Raw genomic sequence first — 16,191 nt, forward strand, 5'->3', positions numbered from 1 at the left:
TGATTAACACTAGCCATCATTTTTTCCACGCAGTTCGAGGAATGTAACTACTTCTAAATGCACTGGGAGCCGAGTGAATGCATTGGCCATGCTTGTTGGTTTTTGAATGTTGTGGAAGATGATTTGCTTACACTTCTGATATCATATTATGTTGCTCAAGGTCATTGCATTTAAGATGTCACAGATCAAAATTGCAAGTGATGAACACATCGCAAGAAACAATGAAGAAGTGTGCTAGCCGCTTCCTTCAAGCATTTGGACAAGAGGCCTCTGTCGGAGGAACTGCTGCTGGGCGCTTGGCAGGACAAGGGGAAGGGTTTCCAGGCAGTTCGTGCTCTCTGCCGTTTTTTGTGTGCCAGCAGACTTGATTTGCGCTTGTAAAGCAAGCGACTGTGCCTGTAGATATGCATTTCATATGCCTTCTCCCACATCGCCACCCATCATGATATTCTTTTTTCTCTCCTTCCCCTTCCCCAGTGCAGAGTAGCAGGCCAGATTTGAATTATTCCAGCCAACCTCTCTGCCTTTTCCTTTCAATAAATCCATCTATCTATCTATCTGCCAGCCATGACTGGATGACTTTTTTCTATTTTGGTAGCAGGCCATGTATGGGACGCTACTAATGATACATAGCACTCTTCCCAAAGAAGTGCAACCTATCACCCTTCCACTTACCTTCACCACCTATGAGGCCTCCACCCACTTGTAGAGAAGCAGCAGTATGATAAAATAGGTACGCCGAAGTCAAACTTAAAGACGAAGTGGGAAAGCCAGTCGCCCTCCACAAGCATCACCCTCCTTCACCCACCTGATAAATTCTGTCGTTCATGTTAAGCAATGGCTTAAACAAGGAAACAAGGTCATTCATTACAGTAAAAGCACCTAAGTATTCATTGAAGGCAAATCAAACTGAGTTTACACAATTGTATTATATCATCATCATCTTCAGCCTGACTTTACCCACTGCAGGGCGAAGGCCTCTCCAATATTCCTCCAATTAACCCAGTCCTGTGCGAGCTGCATCCACTTGACCCCTGCAAACTTCTTAATCTCATCCGCCCACCTAATTTTCTGCTGCCACCTGCTACGCTTTCTTTCCTTTGGAATCCAGCTTGTTGCCCTAAGCGACCATTAGTTATCCTTTCTTCGCGCAACATGTCCTGCCAATGCCCATTTCTTCTTGATTTCAATTAGAATGTCAGTGACTTCAGTTATTTCTCTGACCCACTCTGCACGATTCCTATCTCTTAACGTTATTCCTAGCATTTTTCTTTCCATAGCCCTCCGCATTGTCTTCAACTTAAGTCGAACCCTCTTTGTTCGCTTCCATGTTTCAGCCCCACAGGTAAGTACAGGTAAGATGCAACTATTGTATACTTTCCTCTTGAGCGATACATTGTATTATATGCTTCATCATAAATTTAAAATATTCAGACCACTTGAACATATCTGGTGTGGTGTGCGATCAAAAATGGCAACATCATACTCTGTGTGTAGCTGCTTCCGCTGCAGTAAGAGAAAAGTGGTATCATCTGCAGGACAGCAGCAGAAAACGTGATTAAAACATAAAACACTCTTTAATAATAATAATAATGTACAAAATGAGCAGGTATACGAAAGAGCCTCAGAGCCTCAGGTACTCTGTAAGAAAGGCCTTGAATATCTTGTTGAGGTTGTTGATGGTCGGGTGGTCCAGGTTTTCTGCATTGTCATCCCGGGTGTGCCAGACGCTTGGGAACGGGTTGGGGATAACGTGCACGATGGGCACATCTGCACCACAGAAAGGAAAGGAGGAGGATTCCTTTGAGAACTGACTGTTATTGGCATGCACCTTGCCCAAACACCCCACTTTGGAAGCAATGCGCCGGAAGCCCATCTGTGCCGCTGTCTGCTACAGTGCGCATTTCCCTTGACATGGCACCTGAGAACTGCTTCTCAAGTGCAATGGTGTACAGGTTGTATAGTTAAAATGACAGTACTACAGTCGAACCCAGATAATTTGAATTTTGGTTATATCGAACTCACGGAATATCCCCTTGACAATCCTATGTAAATGTATAGGAAAGCTGCGTCGTATATCTAACTCCAATTTCACTTGGTCATTCGATATATTGAACTCCGCACCACATACTGGAAGGTGCGCCTTCCCCAAAGACTATCGCATCCCCTTCGGCTGTTTGCTGCACGATGTTTTCAAGCCACGTGCAGAAGGAATGAGAGAGAACAGCTGGTCTAGAGCAGCGCCACACCCTTTCCCCAAAGACGCGCGCACCTGCGGTGATCGTTTGTCATGCTGAACATGCGGCATAGTGTAAGCTATGGCGGTTGAGAACGTTAAGAAGTGGAAGATTTGTTTTTTTTTTTTTTTTCTTTTTGCGAGAGTCATCCACCCTTGTCGTGTTGACCGTGCGGCGCAGCTTAAGCTATGGCGGCTGCAAACGTTATAGAGCATCAAATTTGTTTATTTTTCTTTTTTTTCAGAGAATAGTCCATCCTTGTCATGCTGAACGTGCCGTAGCGTAAGCTATGGCAGCTGCAAACGTTATAAGAAGCGGCAGATTTGTTTTGTTTTTTTGTGTGAGTCGTTCATTCTTGTCATCGTGCTGAACGTGCAGCGCATAGTGTAAGCTATGGTGGCTGTATTAAGAAATGGCAATTTGTTTTTTTTTTTTTTTGCGAGACACTTCCATCCTTGTCATCGTGTTGAAAGTGCAGCGTAGCGCTGTGGACGTTATGAAGCGGCAGATTTCTTTTTTTTTCTTTTTTGCGAAAGTCATTCATCCTTGCATCTATGAATTGATGAAAGCATGTGGTGAGCTGCGATCATGACACCGGCTTTTAGCATTGTTCGCTTCAAACGGCATTTGAAGCTATCACACTTTCCAATCATTTTGTGGCAGTGGACTCCCTCGCCCCAGGTGCGGTGTGATAAATCAAACCAAGCTTGTGCAATCAAGCCATAACGGGCATTCTGCCAAGTTTGCTCCCCGCCACCACAGGAGCTAACATCAAAAGTATAGGTGAAAGATAAACACGCCATGACGTTATCGCTGCGCAGCATCTTGGCACGCTGCCAAAACGTGCTGACAGCCAAAACGAAGGGACGCACCACCAGCTAACGCTTTTTTTTTCACATTCTTGGTGGCAAAAGTGGAGGATGGGTTCATTATGCGAGTGGGTTGATTACGCAACATAAACGGTATCATTTTTCACAATCGTAAGCAGCATCTTGAGCCGATTTCTGTATATCGAACTATTTCGCGACCATCTTCAACTATAATCATTATTGATTCTTTAAATTTCGTAAATACAGAAAATTGATGCAATGATTCCGGCTGATTTGACATCGATGGGAAAACTTTTCTCGCAGTAAATGAATACGCGGAATCGCGGTTTTAGAGCTCCAGCTTTCAAAGCGAAGATAACCTGCCAACGCCTAGTAGTCATGGTTAAAGTGAAGCGTGTGTGATCATGTGAACACCTCCTGCACATTCGCCGTATCCCTGATAAAACGAACGCACACTTTTTAACCCACGCGTGCGTCGAAGCATGGCAAGACACATTCAAGAATTGAAAAAAAAAAATGCCGTACGACCTAACTAGTGCAGATTACCCGCAATACCTCGGGTTTACTTGCCAAAGAGTTTTTCAGGGCCAGCATTCATTGCTCCTGAGTAACCGACACACACTACAAGCTGAAAAGACTAGCTCCTCTACAAGCCCCAATTTTGATTTTTAGTGAAGGAGGCCAGGGATCCTAGCATAATCGCGACAAATGCAATCGAGAGACTGTAATTTTCCAGTTATCTCTGATAGCAAAACGCAGATTATAGTGCCCTATTTCTGACTGTACAGAAGTCGACAGCGTGTTAAAGGATGGAGCCTTGGAGCCTCGCAGAATATTCAACATGCTGCAGAGGACAACCTTATTTTTATACAATGAACATGTTGCCGACACAAAAATATTGAGGAGCAAGCAGGAATAAAAAAAGCAGCGTCAGGTGACGCGTTATTACGGGGAGTGAGAAAGGCACCTTACGTCGCAAACAACTCTGTTCTTTCTAGGAATAAACTTCTTTCGACTAAACTTGTGGATCCATTGACTCGTGCGCAAGCCGTCACGCTTGCCTTGAGGTATCATGAGTACCGCATAACCATCTTCAGGCCGCTTGCTGCAGTTGTACGCGCAACAGCACGGCATAGAGATTGCACGCTGCGATAAAAGCACAGCGCGCAATATTCGCTCGCCGAGACTAGGAGAAAAATGGCGCGAAGGAAAAAGAAAACACAAGAAAAACGCCAGACGCGCGTTGGTTTCCAAGGGCAACGGCAGGGAGACTAATCGTCGCTCAGGAAATCGGGCGGAGAACCGGCCTTCAGCGAAGGGGCGCGCAAGGGGCGAGGAGAAGGCGAGGAGGTAGCGCGGCGGCGGCAAAGTTCAATCGTTGGCGTAACTTTCAAAGTATCAAGGGGCTTTAGTTCTACCTACAGAATGGCACTGTCGGCAACAAAGCAAGTGTTTAGCTGCATAATTAATGTAATCCGCTTTCCGATTGTCATTTTCTTCTTCTCATGGACAGAAGCATACTTACTTTTCCTCAGGAATGGAATGTGGTCATCCTCAATGAGGGCCAGCTGAGAGGAGTTGACAAAGTAGTTGGTGCGGCACCGGCTGCAGCTGGTCTCCATGGCGCCCATATCGTTCAGCCGGCTCTCTGGGAGTAGCAATAGGTTCATTTATTTGCTGACACTGCTGCTATACTACTACTACTACTGCCTTCACAGGATTAGACACACGTGCTTAACTGTGCAAAGAAAAGGCAGACTTATTATTCGAGGAGAAGACAAAAGTACACTTCTCGCACAAATCACAAGACAAAACGAACTCATTCCATGCACTCCACCAGTTACACGTACCAAGACATCTATGATGAGAGCCTCTAAAAAGGCTGCAAAAGCGGATAAATTCATGACCACATCAGGCAATGTATCCTGTTCTTCATCTATCATACTATTTAAATGCCCTGTTGTGTGTCTCCATGTGGAATTCTGTATGCAGAGGTAAATGACACATTGACAATTTTAGGCATCAATTCTTTTTCTGTGGGCTACATGTAAATGAAACACTTTGAGCATGTATGCACTGTAAGTAGTTCGAAATTAAATGTATTTATTGCACTTGTTTTACTAACTACTTAGTTATTTTGTCATTGTCACTTTGTTCCCGACTTGACAGAGCACTTAGTAACATTTTTTGTCCATGCAAGTTGTATTTACATATTCCTCCTAGTTCTTATCAGATACTGCTGGTTTGGTTTGGTTTATGGTGCTTAATGTCCCAAAGAGACTCAGGCTATTAGAGATGCCATAGTGGAGGGTTTCGGAAATTTCTTCCACCTGGGATTCTTTAGTGCACACTGACAAAGCACAGCACACGAGCACCTTGCTTTCTGCCTCCATTGAAAAGTGACTCTCACGGCTGGAATATCTTTTATATTGCTAATGTATAAGCTCATGCAATGTAATAATGTGTACCTTAATCACTGTTCTTTGTCACGTTATGTATGTCATTGTACTTTTTAAATTCCATTTCCATTACAGTCATTGGTGGGATTGGCAGTGTGAAATTAGATACTCTCTCCCTTGGTCCCCCCGTCAATAACAAATAAAGCCCCTCAGCCAGTGATGATGCAGGTAATGATGCATTGTTGCTCACTGGAACCTTTACTTCAACTTTTTTATCACTGGTCTTTGTCACGTTATGTATGTCAATGTACTTTTTAAATTCCTTTTCCATTACAGTCACTGGTGGGATTGGCAGTGTGAAATTAGATACTCTCCCCCTTGGTCCCCCCGTCAATACCAAATAAAGCCCGTCAGCCAGTGATGATGCAGGTAATGATGCATTGTTGCTCACTGGAACCTTTCAGTTCAGTTCAGTTCAGTCGTGTCCGACTCTTCGTGACCCTATGGACCATATCACACCACACTTTCCGGTCTCTCACTATCTTCCTAACATCACATAACTTCATCTGCAGCGCCTCGAGGATGCCACCTAACCATCGCATTCGTTGCCTACCCCTTCTCCGGTGACCCTCAACCTTTCCCAACATCAAATCTTTCTCCAGTGACTCCTCTCTTCTCATCAGATGACCAAAGTAGCTGAGCTTTAACTTAAGAATTTGACCCTCCAATGAGCAGTCAGGGTTTATGGTCGACAATATCGACTGATTTGATCTTCTGGCCGTCCAAGGAACTCTCAAGATTCTCCGCCAACACCACAATTCAAACGCGTCAATTTTTCGGCGGTCAGCCTTCTTCACAGTCCAACTCTCGCATCCATACATCATAAGTGGAAAGACCATAGCACGAGTTATACGGATCTTGGTTGGCAGACTAATGTCTCTGCTCTTTACTAGGCAGTCAAGGCTAACCATGGCTCTCTTTCCCAGAAGCAGGCGTCTCCTAATTTCATGGCTGCAGTCTCCTTCCGGGGTAATCTTGGAGCCCAAGAAGAGAAAATCTGTCATAGCTTCCACTTCTTGTCCCTTGATGCTCCAGGACTTGATGGGGCAAGACGCCATGATCTTTGTCTTTTTAATGTTCAGTTTAAGCCCAAACTTCTCACTCTCTTCTTGTACGCGCATCGGAAGTCTCTTGAGTTCCACTTCACTTTCTGCCATTAAAGTGGTATCATCCACATATCTAAGGTTGTTGATACGTTTCCCGGCAATCTTCACTCCAGCTGAAGACTCGTCCAGACCGGCCTTCCTCGTGATGCAAATAGAACCTTTACTTCAACATTTTAATCATTGGTCTTTGTCTCGTCATGTATGTCATTGTACTTTATAAATTTCTTTTCTATTACAGTCACTGGTGGGATTGGCAGTGTGAAATTAGATACTCTTCCCCCCTTGGTCCCCCCGTCAATACTAAATAAAGCCCCTCAGCCAGTGATGATGCAGGTAATGATGCACTGTTGCTCACTGGAACCTTTACTTCAACATTTTAAGCACTGTTCTTTGTAACATTATGTATGTCATTGTACTTTTTAAATTCCTTTTCTATTACAGTCACTGGTGGTATTTGCAGTGTCAAATTAGATACTCTCCCCCCTTGGTCCCCTCGTCAATACCAAATAAAGCCCCTCAGCCAGTGATGATGCAGGTAATGATGCACTGTTGCTCACTGGAACCTTTATTTCAACATTTTAATCACTGGTCTTTGTAACATTATGTATGTCATTGTACTTTCTAAATTCCTTTTCTATTACAGTCACTGGTGGTATTTGCAGTGTGAAATTAGATACTCTCGCCCCTTGGTCCCCTCGTCAATACCAAATAAAGCCCCTCAGCCAGTGATGATGCAGGTAATGATGCATTGTTGCTCACTGGAACCTTTATTTCAACATTTTAATCACTGGTCCTTGTCATGTTATATATGTCATTGCACTTTTTAAATTTCTTTTCTATTATAGTCACTGGTGGTATTTGCAGTGTCAAATTATACTCTCCCCCCTTGGTCCCCTCGTCAATACCGAATAAAGCCCCGCAGGCAGTGATGATGCAGATAATGAGGCATTGTTGCTCACTGGAACCTTTATTTCAACATTTTAATCACTGGTCTTTGTAACATTATGTATGTCATTGTACTTTCTAAATTCCTTTTCTATTACAGTCACTGGTGGTATTTGCAGTGTGAAATTAGATACTCTCGCCCCTTGGTCCCCTCGTCAATACCAAATAAAGCCCCTCAGCCAGTGATGATGCAGGCAATGATGCATTGTTGCTCACTGAAACCTTTACTTCAACATTTTAATCACTGGTCCTTGTCATGTTATATATGTCATTGCACTTTTTAAATTCCTTTTCTATTACAGTCACTGGTGGTATTTGCAGTGTGAAATTAGATACTCTCGCCCTTTGGTCCCCTCGTCAATACCAAATAAAGCCCCTCAGCCAGTGATGATGCTGGTAATGATGCATTGTTGCTCACTGGAACCTTTACTTCAACATTTTAATCACTGGTCCTTGTCATGTTATATATGTCATTGCACTTTTTAAATTTCTTTTCTATTATAGTCACTGGTGGTATTTGCAGTGTCAAATTAGATACTCTCCCCCCTTGGTCCCCTCGTCAATACCAAATAAAGCCCCTCAGCCAGTGATGATGCAGGTAATGATGCATTGTTGCTCACTGGAACCTTTATTTCAACATTTTAATCACTGGTCTTTGTAACATTATGTATGTCATTGTACTTTCTAAATTCCTTTTCTATTACAGTCACTGGTGGTATTTGCAGTGTGAAATTAGATACTCTCCCCCCTTGGTTCCCTCGTCAATACCAAATAAAGCCCCTCAGCCAGTGATGATGCAGGTAATGATGCATTGTTGCTCACTGGAACCTTTATTTCAACATTTTAATCACTGGTCTTTGTAACATTATGTATGTCATTGTACTTTCTAAATTCCTTTTCTATTACAGTCACTGGTGGTATTTGCAGTGTGAAATTAGATACTCTCGCCCCTTGGTCCCCTCGTCAATACCAAATAAAGCCCCTCAGCCAGTGATGATGCAGGTAATGATGATGCATTGTTGCTCACTGGAACCTTTATTTCAACATTTTAATCACTGGTCCTTGTCATGTTATATATGTCATTGCACTTTTTAAATTCCTTTTCTATTATAGTCACTGCTGGTATTTGCAGTGTCAAATTAGATACTCTCCCCCCTTGGTCCCCTCGTCAATACCAAATAAACCCGCAGCCAGTGATGATGCAGGTAATGATGCATTGTTGCTCACTGGAACCTTTATTTCAACATTTTAATCACTGGTCTTTGTAACATTATGTATGTCATTGTACTTTCTAAATTCCTTTTCTATTACAGTCACTGGTGGTATTTGCAGTGTGAAATTAGATACTCTCGCCCCTTGGTCCCCTCGTCAATACCAAATAAAGCCCCTCAGCCAGTGATGATGCAGGTAATGATGCATTGTTGCTCACTGAAACCTTTACTTCAACATTTTAATCACTGGTCCTTGTCATGTTATATATGTCATTGCACTTTTTAAATTGCTTTTCTATTACAGTCACTGGTGGTATTTGCAGTGTGAAATTAGATACTCTCGCCCCTTGGTCCCCTCGTCAATACCAAATAAAGCCCCTCAGCCAGTGATGATGCTGGTAATGATGCATTGTTGCTCACTGGAACCTTTACTTCAACATTTTAATCACTGGTCCTTGTCATGTTATATATGTCATTGCACTTTTTAAATTTCTTTTCTATTATAGTCACTGGTGGTATTTGCAGTGTCAAATTAGATACTCTCCCCCCTTGGTCCCCTCGTCAATACCAAATAAAGCCCCTCAGCCAGTGATGATGCAGGTAATGATGCATTGTTGCTCACTGGAACCTTTATTTCAACATTTTAATCACTGGTCTTTGTAACATTATGTATGTCATTGTACTTTCTAAATTCCTTTTCTATTGCAGTCACTGGTGTTATTTGCAGTGTGAAATTAGATGCTCTCGCCCCTTGGTCCCCTCGTCAATACCAAATAAAGCCCCTCAGCCAGTGATGATGCAGGTAATGATGCATTGTTGCTCACTGAAACCTTTACTTCAACTTTCGAAGCAACAAACCGCATGGGGAATGAAATGTGCGGACGTACACAGCACTCACCAATCTCCACAAATCGATCGTAGACGAGCCTCGTGTCAACAAAGTAGCTGTAAAAGCGCGGGTTGGCCGCCCCCAGCAGATCCAGGAGCACCAGTACCTCCTGCACACACACAATCAGTCACCGCTGCGCTGCCATTTGTGCACCATTGCAGATGCAACAGCATTACTGTGATCCTCATCAGCCTCACAAAACTTCTTTCCCCATTTTATTTCTGCCACCACCTGCTGCTGCACTTGTCTTCCTGTGGAACCATTGGCGACCACCTTGCCTTCACATTACATGCCCTGCATGTGTCCGCTTCTTCCCGATTTCAGCCAGCACATCATTGAGTGAGGGAGCGAATCAACTTTATCAACTTTATTGTCCGACAGAAAAAGGCTCTTACCTACCCCAGGCCCTCCTCTCTAGAGGAGAGGCACCTTAGGGCAGATGGGAATCTGCTTCAGATGCTGGCCAAAATCCCTTGCATCTTGGCGGTCTCTTCAGCCAGTCAAACCGCTAGCAGCTGGTGTTCCGGGGCTGGGCTTTCCAGCAAAGCCTCCCAGGCTTCTCTACTATCAATGTTGTTTGCCCTACCTGGGGAATGCAAACACTCTCATATGTGGTTTAGGATACCCCTCTGGGAGTATATACAGAAGAATCTCGATAAATGGAAATCGGTTAAACGGAACTACCGCTTAAACGGAACAAACGCCTCGCGATTGGTTGGTTTTGTATTAAGCCAAGGTAAAAAAAATCTCGTTAATCGGAACTCAAATTTTGCGACCACCGCGTTAACGGAACCGAAAAACTCGAAACCGCAACTAGTTGGACAAGCGCAGTGCCATCGCGGTACGCATCAATGCTCCCCTCCTTCTCCTCCCCGCGTCACCACTCCGGTTTCCGTCTCCGGCGGTTTCCGGTTTGCTCGTTCACTGCCCTCCGCATCGCTTGCTCGCGTTCACGGCGGTTGTGTTCAGTTAGGCCTAAGCCCTAGAGCCCTAGAGCTTTTGTTCGGTCCGATGGCAGCGCAAAAACGACCGCACAATGCACTTGCGTTGGAAAGGAAGATGGAGATCATCAACGACTTCGAGAGTGGTGGCTTCACGAAAATGGCGCTAGTGACGAAGTACGCCGTCCCCAAAAGCAGCCTAACAAGAATTCTTCTGGACAAGGACAAGCTGCGGGAGGCGTTTCTTCCAACGAGAAGAAGGTTCGGAAGTGTTTCTGTACAGCCTGTCAAGTATGGGTGATGCCATTAACAAAAAACAGCTGCGAGAGCTCAAACAAGCAAATATAAAATCCTTTTTCACTAGCCAATAAGTGGTAATTCCCACTCTTTTGACATTTTTTTTTTAATTGCAGTACTAGTACTACTGGAACAAAAATTCACTGCTTATTTTTCTCTAATAAAGTTTGTTCTCATAGTGTACCGTTCTCCTTATTACCTAGATTTCGCAAATTGAGATCCGCTGAGACTGCCAACTGCGCGCGCGCGCGCCAGCCGCGTAGGGTTCACGCGGAAGCGGATTGCGCAATGCTGAACCTATTCTCTCTTTAAACGAAACTCCCGATAAACGGAACATATTTTCCCGGTCCCGTGAGGTTCCGTTTATCGAGATTCTACTGTATTTGTTTAAGACTGGATTTGGATAAACATCTGCTTGCAGACGCCTCCATGTCGTCATCTGTTTTCCATCTAGTCTTGTCTGGAGGGGCTAGTTCCAGACGCTGCCTTCTATAATATTGCGTCAAATCATAATGCAACAGCAGATGCCCTTTTCTGTTGTAGCCTTTCTCAGCTTGCTCATTCCAAACTGCTCGGCAGTAGAGATCTCAAGCCAGGTTGTGAGCAGCCTCGTTGCAATTAACAGATTCGTGCACCGGGGTCCAAATCAGATTAATTGTCCTATCCAATTCTTTTCGTCTTAAAATTCTGAGTGCCATGGGAGATATCCTCCCACTACCAAAATTTTGAATTGCAGTTTTATTGTCGCTCAATACATGCGTGGCCTTTGTGGTGACGCAAGCAAGAGCTATTGCAACCTCCTTTGCCGCATCAATATCATCGCTCTTAACCGACAGTGCCGAGATCGAGCCCCCTCCCCTATCCACCACTACTGCTAAGGTGCCTTCCCTCCTTATTTCGTCCGCCACATCTACAAATGCAACCTGCTCCCTCAGCTTCTTTGAATATATGCGTTCCAGAGCCTCAGCTCTTTACCGTCTTCTCTCTTTATTGCATTCTGGATGCATGTTTCTCGGCAATGGGGACACCATTCACTCACATTCTGCTATTTTCCTGTCATCACAGTGGGTGGGGAAGGACACTGCAAGTGACGCTCTGCGTGCATTTACAACAGGTCTCAGAGCAAGGTCATTCCCCCAATAAAAGATTTAACATACAACTTGGCAACCAACTGCAAAGAAAAAATGCTGAAAATAGGTAGGAAAGGGCAAGCAATAAAGCATTCGCCCTTCTCGCTATAAAATAACATTCTTCAAAAGCAGAAAGCAAAAACATCACTTTCATGTGGGTCAATAGAACTGCTCATATATATATATATATATATATATATATATATTGCAGCAACACTAAAAAAAGTTGCCATTTGCACTAGTGTTGGCAATATCTTGCAGAGACTGGCCTCATTCTTAATTTCCCCAGAGGAAAACCCCATTTCTCTCTGTTCTACAACTACTAATTTTTCTCACTGACATGCTCTCATTGTGAAGAAAAACATAATTAGGGGGAAGAAAACAGCAGCCACACAGCTGCTCGGGAATGAAAATTATGGGTAAACGAGGTGGCTGACCATGCGGTCAATCTGGGTGGCGATGTCCGAGCGGGGCAGGCATCCCTCGAGGAGCAGGCTTTGGGTGCTGTTGCGGTGCCACATGGAGGCCAGGTGGCGTGACCCGTACAGGGAGTCACTCGAGCTCCACCGTACAAATGCCTCCTCCCCGTCAAAAAAGATGAGCTGCAGGGTGATGCCATCGCCCTGCACGCCACAGGAGCAGTGCACAGCTGTCATGATGATGGCGATGTTAATGACAATACATGTGCTATAATGCATGGGTGTCTCCCTACAAGTGGTCTTTCTGTTAAAGGGACACTCAAATATGCTATCAAAATCTAATAAACAGCATTTGGTGACATTGTCGCGGCATATCCGGTAGCAAAAGATCAAATTATTGCCGAGATATTGTGATAAGAAGTTGAGGTTTTCTTTTTGTTCCCGCCGGTCAAATTCAAACTGGTTTTCTCCTACTACGTAATAGGGCAGATAGACGCACACTATGACGCAAGAGGGGACTCCGTGATTGCTGGCCCGCGGGGAGCGGAGAATACTTCGCAGGTGCGTGCCGAGCTAGCCGAGCATGGAGGAAGAAGGGAGCGCCGCGGCAAGCGGTAGACGGTAGATGGTTTCGATTGGGGTTTCGCACTCTCTACTCTGGAGGAATGCCTTCGCTACGCGACGCCTGAGCTAGAAATCTGAGGCGCGCGCTGAGCGCAAAAGATAGATGGAACTTCGGACCTTTAGACGGGCTGATGGCCTAGGAGCTGCCGCTGCCGCTGTACACACGTGCATTTCGTGAAGTGCGGGGCTCAGTGCACAAGGTCAAGAACAAGAAGGATCAGAACCACTTTGTCCAGTTATCCTGCGTGTTCTTGTGCTTCGCCTTTGCGCACTGAGTCTCGCAAGCATGAAATCAAACCAATTAGCCCAGCAACAAAAGCTGTCATATGAAATGCTGCGTGCCAGGATGCTAGACAGATATACCCCCCCGGGGGCTGTCGCTCCAACGGTGAGTATCCTGTTATGCGCACTCCTCGAGAAATGAGACGTTTGCTTGTTAGGGTATGTTTACGTATTGCTCGATACAAAAATCGTCTGCTTCACTTATGAAATGCAGACCTCAACTACGTGTACTGCTGCAGCCAGCATGCGAGTACAATTCAACATTTGTAAACAAAGTAACTTATGTGTTACAACGAGACGTGAAACTTTCGGTAGTACACTCCGGTAGGCTTTCCGCTGGGGCATCCACAGTCACTACAGAATACCATGTACCCAGCTGCTTTTGAGTCTGCCAACTATGTTGGCTAAATTCCCAAGAATCATTGTGGGCAGAAGAGAGAAGGGAGTGGCGTCAGAGGAGGTTGGCTTGAGGAGGCTGCATGCGCTCCCTCCTAGTTTTTTCTTCCTCCATGGTGCCGAGTCATGATCTTCTCTCGATAAGCACTTATGGTAGGCGCATCTGCTGCTTCGAGCTCGTATTTCAGGTGCCGCAGGTCCAAAACGAAACTATCCGAGCACGCACGAAGTGCCTGAGCCGGAAAATAACCGAAACTGAAGTGGGCGCCTGTGGCGCCGCCACGTATATTTTTATATTTGCCTTGAAGCATTTATGTTGTCATTTCGCCGTCGTTTACGTGTGATAAAAGCATATTATCATGTTCGAGACAAAACCTACTATACCGCATTCAAACGGGCAACGTAATTCGCATTTGTCAGCCTCCGGGATCCATTGTGCGTCACGTGATTTCTAGCTGTGAGTCTCGGCCGTTTCGGCTGTGGCGGCGATACCTGTATTTCTGTTCTTCCTCTTTACTACCTTATACAGCTCTGTTTTCAGTAAGAGTGGTTTTTTTGTAATTAGGAACTGGCACTCTATCGATGCAAGTCCTCTTCATTTTTCTCTTTAGTATCCCTGTAAGTTGGAATTTTTTGAAAAATGACACCAGCTTCGACTATCTCTCTGTGTGAAGAACATGTGTCAGAGAAACTGAGGAAAGACGAAGAAGAAGAACAAAACCACGTTTGGAGAAAAGAAGAAAGAAGAGGAGAACGTGGAGGGTGGCTCGAGGAGCGCGAGGCACGAGGGGTGGAGAACGGGCAAGCCGTGGAGCTGGTCAGTTGTCCACGGAGCTCGGGAGGTGCGTGTTCTACCAGGCCTGACCTGGGTATCCAGACCTGGGGCCTGCCTATCGCATCCCGTCCTGGTCCTCCTGCTGTCCCAGGTGATCGGACCAGGGAGTAATACAGCTTCAGCTCATCGCCGCTGCTGTAACGGCAGCTCTTCACTTGCACGAGCGTTCGGCGCCGTACTGAACCCAGAAACGTCGGGAAGACCTGACTCATTGGCTGTGGAATGGCAACCCGAGGCCTCGTGCCTCTATTGGGCCTACCGAGGCCTCTGTGACTACCCGGACTGTGACTTCCCGGAGCGTCTGCATCGGCTTCCCCTACCCAACGAACTGGTGACTCTTTGACAATTTTGTGTGTAGTCTGCGTCTTACTTGCTCGTCATACTCTCGTCCCGTCCATGTGTGCAGATAAAATTATTCGTCGCTAACTTGGTCGGTCTGGTCACATATTTCGATTAGTGTCCTTGAATAAGCCACGGAACAAGGTGGCCAGTAGATTTGAAGAGAACCTCACACTCTAACTGACTCCTTAACATACTTGTGAAGTTCTTCCCAGAAAGGACCATGTTTTTTACACTGTTTGCAGTCACGATAGTGTGTGCCGAGATGACGAGAGGCCCTGAGGATGTTGTGTTCCATGAGTCCCTCGTTTGGACACCTACCTGTTTACCCCAAGTGGGTTCTGTCACAGGGCCAAGGTATCGAGTAGACATTTTTTGTGCGCGCTACAAATGGTTGCTGGCGGTCTACTAAATGCCCATTGCAGGTGGTAAATTGTGAGACACCAGCACATGCACGTACACATGCAAAGGAAAGTGTGCAGTGCACGCGGCAAAAGGAGCGAGCAGAGCGGTCAGCACCCCAGTTCATACTTTTCTGTCAAAGACGTACAACAGGAGCTGCAGTGCCTTTCAGCGAAGCTTTGGGAACTCAGGTGGCACATAGCTCAATATTGGCTCAGCTCAGCCATTGGCTCAATATTGGTGCTGTGTTGGCAATGCACTGGTCTTATATTGGGCTCAACAATGCCACGACAGTACCTCATTGCCTGTGTTTATTAGTTGTGCAATCTTTCTGCTAGTTTGATTCTGATCTTTGTAGCCTAAATGTCAATTTGCTTACTATTTTCATTGCTTACACTCTTGTTGTAAATGTTTGCCCCTCCCCTCTGAAATTTATATCTATATAGGTATACCCCAAGGGTAAAATAAACAAATATTGGGCCAGTAGTCCGTGCTGTCTGGGAAAGTATAGAAAAGATCAAGCTGTTTCCATCACTAAGCGAGAAGCCAATCAGCGGTATAGCAAGGCTGAGGTACAGAGGGCGACAATGCGCAGAGGGTAGACCTTCAATTTTTGGAACTCTCTTGAACAAAATCCATGCCATCCGGAGGGCCAAGCTGGAGTGGGAGGGTAGGAAGCGTCAGCGCAAAGCAACCGTCAGCTCACATCTACTGTTTAATTAGGCCATTATATAATTTAGCTCTTTTTTTCCATTGCTCAATTTTATAAACAGCCAAGCAGGTTACTTAGGAAAGTGTACTGTTCAGTACAACACTCACTGAATGCTGGAGCATAACTTAAAATCCAAA

At 45.1% G+C, this 16,191-nt stretch overlaps 1 protein-coding gene across 4 annotated transcripts in view; it reads right to left on the minus strand.

Annotated features, from left to right (window-relative positions):
• Positions 1–1,558: 1,558 nt before the first annotated feature.
• Positions 1,559–16,191, minus strand: part of LOC146177814 (glutaminyl-peptide cyclotransferase-like) — a 53,431-nt gene continuing 38,798 nt past the window's right edge. For 3 of the 4 annotated variants that reach the window (XM_084580592.1, XM_084580593.1, XM_084580594.1), the window contains 4 exons: positions 12,483–12,668; positions 9,687–9,786; positions 4,593–4,715; positions 1,559–1,770 (listed from right to left, as the gene is read on the minus strand). In XM_084580592.1, coding sequence (XP_084436718.1) covers positions 1,625–1,770; positions 4,593–4,715; positions 9,687–9,786; positions 12,483–12,668 — 555 coding nt within the window. In that variant the 3' untranslated portion in view covers positions 1,559–1,624. The remainder of the gene's footprint in view (positions 1,771–4,592; positions 4,716–9,686; positions 9,787–12,482; positions 12,669–16,191) is intronic. The other variant, XM_084580595.1, reaches the window with a different exon arrangement.

This window comes from Amblyomma maculatum, chromosome 10 (genome assembly GCF_055883805.1).
Source record: "Amblyomma maculatum isolate TAMU_Amacu chromosome 10, ASM5588380v1, whole genome shotgun sequence".
Classification (NCBI taxonomy): Eukaryota; Metazoa; Arthropoda; class Arachnida; order Ixodida; family Ixodidae; genus Amblyomma; species Amblyomma maculatum.